We start from the raw sequence: 4,237 nt of genomic DNA on the forward strand, positions 1-4,237 counted from the left end.
AGGAAAGAAAGGAAAGAAAGGAAAGAAAGGAAGGAAGGAAGGAAGGAAGGAAGGAAGGAAGGAAGGAAGGAAGGAAGGAAGGAAAGAAAGAGACTGGCCAGGCCTGAGAGCCACCAAACTCAGGTCCTAACCTGCCTTGGCTGGTGACCCTGGATAGGTAATTCGGCTCCTCCAGTCCTCAGAATCCCTTTAGCACCAGAGATGCATGGGTTTTGTGGTCCCTGAGGGACGTTCCGTTCCTGTGGGTCTGCCAGTCCCAGATGGCTGGCGGACTGTGAAGCTGGGCATACAACATTCTTTCAGCTGCCTGCTGTGGCCAATAGTGAACCCTGATTCAGGATCTTGCTCGGGCACTTGGTTCCCACTGCACTCCCAGTGTGCCACAACAGTCTCCACCTAACAGATGAGGACACCGAGGCTCAGACAGACTCAGGTGCCTGCTCAAGGTCAGAGGAGAAGCTGGCAAGGACCTGGTCAGGGAGGCTGCCACAGCAATCTCATCACCAGGCCCCCACTGTCCTGGAGGGGCCCTGGGGACCATTTGAACAAGGGCCAGGTCTTCATAGCCCAGGAATCCTTCCGATGGGAGCAGTTTGCAGAGCCAGCCAGTAGGGGCTCAATAAATGTCTTGTAGTCCCAGCTACTTGGGAGGCTGAAGCAGGAGAATCACTTGAACCTGGGAGGCGGAGGTTGCAGTGAGCCGAGATTATGCCACTGCACTCCAGCCTGAGTGACAAAGTGAGACTCCATCTCAAAAAAAAAAAAAAAAAAAAAGGTGGGCATGCTCATGCCTATAATCCCAACACTTTGGGATGCCGAGGCAAGTGGATCACCCAAGGTCAGGAGTTTGAGACCAGCCTGACCAACATGGTGAAATACACATTAGCCAGGTGTGGTGGTGTGCACCTGTAATCCCAGTTATTCAGGAGGCTAAGGCAGGAGAATTGCTTGAACCCAGGAGGCAGAGGTTGCAGTGAGTTGAGATCACACAACTGCATTCCAGCCTCGGTGACAGAGCAAGATTCTGTCTCAAAAAAAAAAAAAAACAAAAAACAAAAAACAAAAAACGGCCGGGCATGGTGGCTCACGCCTGTAATCCAACCACTTTGATCACCTGAGGTCGGGAGTTCAAGACCAGCCTGACCAACATGGTGAAACCCAGTCTTTATATTAAAAAAAAAAAAAAAAAAAAAAAAAGTGAAGCTGAGTCAGGGATAGCAGTGGGATGTGGGGATCTGGGGGCAGAAGTTGGAGAGAGGGTAGTTTAGGGAGGTTGGGGTTAGGGAAGGAGTAGATGGGCACAGGGGCACAAATTGAGAGGGAGAAGAACAGAAGTGGAACTGAACAGGCTTAGGGAAGTGGAAATAATCAGGAGACCCAGAAACAGGTGCTCACAGGAGCGACCTTCACCTGTGTCCCTCAGCACTCGGGTAAATAAGGAAACGGCGCCTGTTCTTGGGCTTATGCACCATGTATTCATTCAGTTGACACTTATTGAGCCCTACTGTGTACTGGGTCCTGGGCAGGGCACAGGGGCTCATGTGCAGCGGCACCCTACAGCATCCAAGCTGACTATTCAGATGCAGAGACACAAGTTCTAGACTAGAGAAGCAGGGGCAAGGGAGGGGCCACATCCAGGCTGCAGTTAGAGAGGGCTCCCTGAAAGAGAAGGCTCATACACAGCTTTGAAGCCAGGAATGAGCCAGCTCCTAGAAGCCCCCGGCCATGCAGGCGGCAGAATATTGAGGTTAGGGCACTTACAGTCTGGTGCAAGCACCGAGTGAGTGAGGCTCCAGCCTTCCTTCCCTGAAGGGGCCCCAGCAGGTGCACAGAGATGGCTGCTGCAGTTCTGAACATGCCTCCCAGAGCCTTGGGGCACTGCAGACTTCTCCTCTAGGGGCAGAGGAGAAGGGAGGAGACAGCCCTGGCCAGAAAATGCCTCCAGGCTCAGGACTTGGGTCCCCCCCAACAGCTCTAACAATAACAACAACAACAATATGGTCATTGCGTGCCAGGAACAGCACCCAGTGCTTTGTTGCACAATTATCCGACTCCGTCCTTGCAACAACACTGTTACTCATATACAATATACACCCCAGCAACCTGTGACACTTTCAAAACACAAATCACCTCTAATAAAAAAAATAATCCAGGAGAGGATCACTGACAGCGTATCATTATAGAACATCACCAAGAGCATAAACCAAACATGTTCTGACTCTGGAAACACACACACCACCTGGAAATTATTCCTGCTATAAAATTATTCCTGCCTTAATTAGATCACACCATTGAATTACTAAAGTACAGGGACAGAAGAACATGTTAAATAACACCATGGAGATGCAACCAACAAATTCAAGCAGGGCAATGGCCAGGCCCAGTGGCTTATGCCTGTAATCCCAGCATTTTGGGAGTGAGGCAGGCAGATCACAAGGTCAGGAGTTCAAGACCAGCCTGGCCAACATGGTGAAACCCTGTCACTACTAAAAATACAAAAATTAGTTGGGTGTGGTGGTGCATGCCTATAATCCCAGCTACTCAGGAGGCTGAGGCAGGAGAATCACTTGAACCCGGGAGGCGGAGGTTGCAGTGAGTGGAGATCGTGCCACTCCACTCCAGCCTGGGCAACAGAGTGAGACTCTGTCTCCAAAAAAAAAAACAAAACAAAACAAAAAAAACCATTCAAGCAGGGCAATGTGTCTCACATCTTTAATCCCAGCACTTTGAGAGGCGAAGGCCGGAGAATCTCTTGAGCCCAGGAGTTTGAGACCAGCCTGGACAACATGGCAAAACCCTGTCTCTACCAAAAATACAAAAATTAGCTGGGTGAGGTGGCATGCACCTGTAGTCCCAGCTACTTGGGAGGCTGAGGCACAAGAATTGCTTGAGCCCAGGAGGCGGAGGTTTCAGTGAACTGAGATTGCACCACTGCATTCCAGCCTGGGCAACAGAGCAAAACCCTATATCAATAAAATAAAATAAAATAAAATAGGCTGGGTGTGGTGGCTCACACCTGTAATCCCAGCACTTTCGGAGGCCAAGCCAGGCAGCTCACCTGAGGTTAGGAGTTTGAGACCAGCATGACCAATACAATGAAACCCCATCTCTACTAAAAACACAAAAATTCGCTGGGCATGGTGGCATGCACCTCTAATCCCAGCTACTCTGGAGGCTGAGACAGGAGAATCACTTGAACCCGGGAGGCGGAGGTTGCAGTGAGCCGAGGTCATGCCATTGCACTTCAGCCTGGGCAACAAGAGTGAAACTCCATCTTGAGAAAAAAAAAAAAAAGAGAAAGAGAAAGAATGTTTTGGGCCAGGCCCAGTGGCTCATGCATGTAATTCCAGCACTTTCGGAGGCCGAGCTGGACAGATCACTTGAGGTCAGGAGTTTGAGGCCAGAGAGGCCAACATGGTGAAATCCTCTCTGTACTAAAAACACAAAAATTAGCTGAACATGGTGGTGCATGCCTGTAATCCCAGCTACTCGGGAGGCTGAGGCAGGAGAATCACTTGAACTTAGAAGGCTGAGGTTGCAGTGAGCTGAGGCTGCACTATTGCACTCCAGCCCGGATGATGAAGTAAGACTGTGTCTCAAAAAACAAACCAATCAGCCGGGCTCAGTGGCTCACACCTGTAATTCCAGAACTTTGGGAGGCCACGGTGGGTAGATCACGTGAGGTCAGGGGTTCGAGACCAGCCTGGCCAACATGGCGAAACTCCTCTTTAATAAAAAATACAAAAATTAGCTGTGTGTGGTGGCACATGCCTGTAGTCCCAGCTACTTGGGAGGCTAAAAGGAGAATTGCTCGAACCCAGGAGGTGGAGGTTGCAGTGAGCCAAGATCACACCACTGCACTCCAGCCTGGGCGACAGCAAGACTACGTCTCAAAAAAAAAGTTACTCTTGGCCAGGTACAGTGGCTCATGCCTGCTGCAATCCCAGCACTCTGGAAGGATGAAGGGGCTGGATCACTTGAGCCCAGGAGCTTGAGACCAGCCGGGGCAACATGGCAAAACCCTGTCTGTACCAAAGTATCAAAAAAAAAAATTTTTTTTTTTTTTTTGAGACGAACTTTCACTCTTGTTGACCAGGCTGGAGTGCAATGGTGTGATCTCGACTCACTGCAAACTCTGCCTTCTGGGTTCAAGTGATTCCCCTTTCTCAGCCTCCCAAGTAGCTGGGACTACAGGCATATGCCACTATGCCTGGCTAGTTTTGTATTCTACCAAAGG

The 4,237-nt window shown here is 50.0% G+C and overlaps 1 protein-coding gene across 7 annotated transcripts in view; it reads right to left on the reverse strand.

The window, feature by feature from the left end:
• The window catches only part of KYAT1 (kynurenine aminotransferase 1), a 35,424-nt gene that overhangs the window by 9,930 nt on the left and 21,257 nt on the right, over positions 1–4,237 (reverse strand). For 3 of the 7 annotated variants that reach the window (XM_032257515.1, XM_032257514.1, XM_032257509.1), the window contains exon 1: positions 1,762–1,980. The exons of 1 other annotated variant lie outside the window; for it this stretch is intronic. In XM_032257515.1, the coding sequence (XP_032113406.1) occupies positions 1,762–1,857 (96 nt within the window). In that variant the 5' untranslated portion in view covers positions 1,858–1,980. Of the gene's footprint in view, positions 1–131; positions 408–437; positions 653–1,761; positions 2,428–4,237 lie in introns of those variants that run through there. 3 more of the 7 variants (XM_032257510.1, XM_032257512.1, XM_032257513.1) reach the window with 3 other exon arrangements.

Source organism: Sapajus apella, unplaced genomic scaffold (assembly GCF_009761245.1).
Source record: "Sapajus apella isolate SASKATOON/1434 unplaced genomic scaffold, GSC_monkey_1.0 scaffold97, whole genome shotgun sequence".
Lineage (NCBI taxonomy): Eukaryota > Metazoa > Chordata > Mammalia > Primates > Cebidae > Sapajus > Sapajus apella.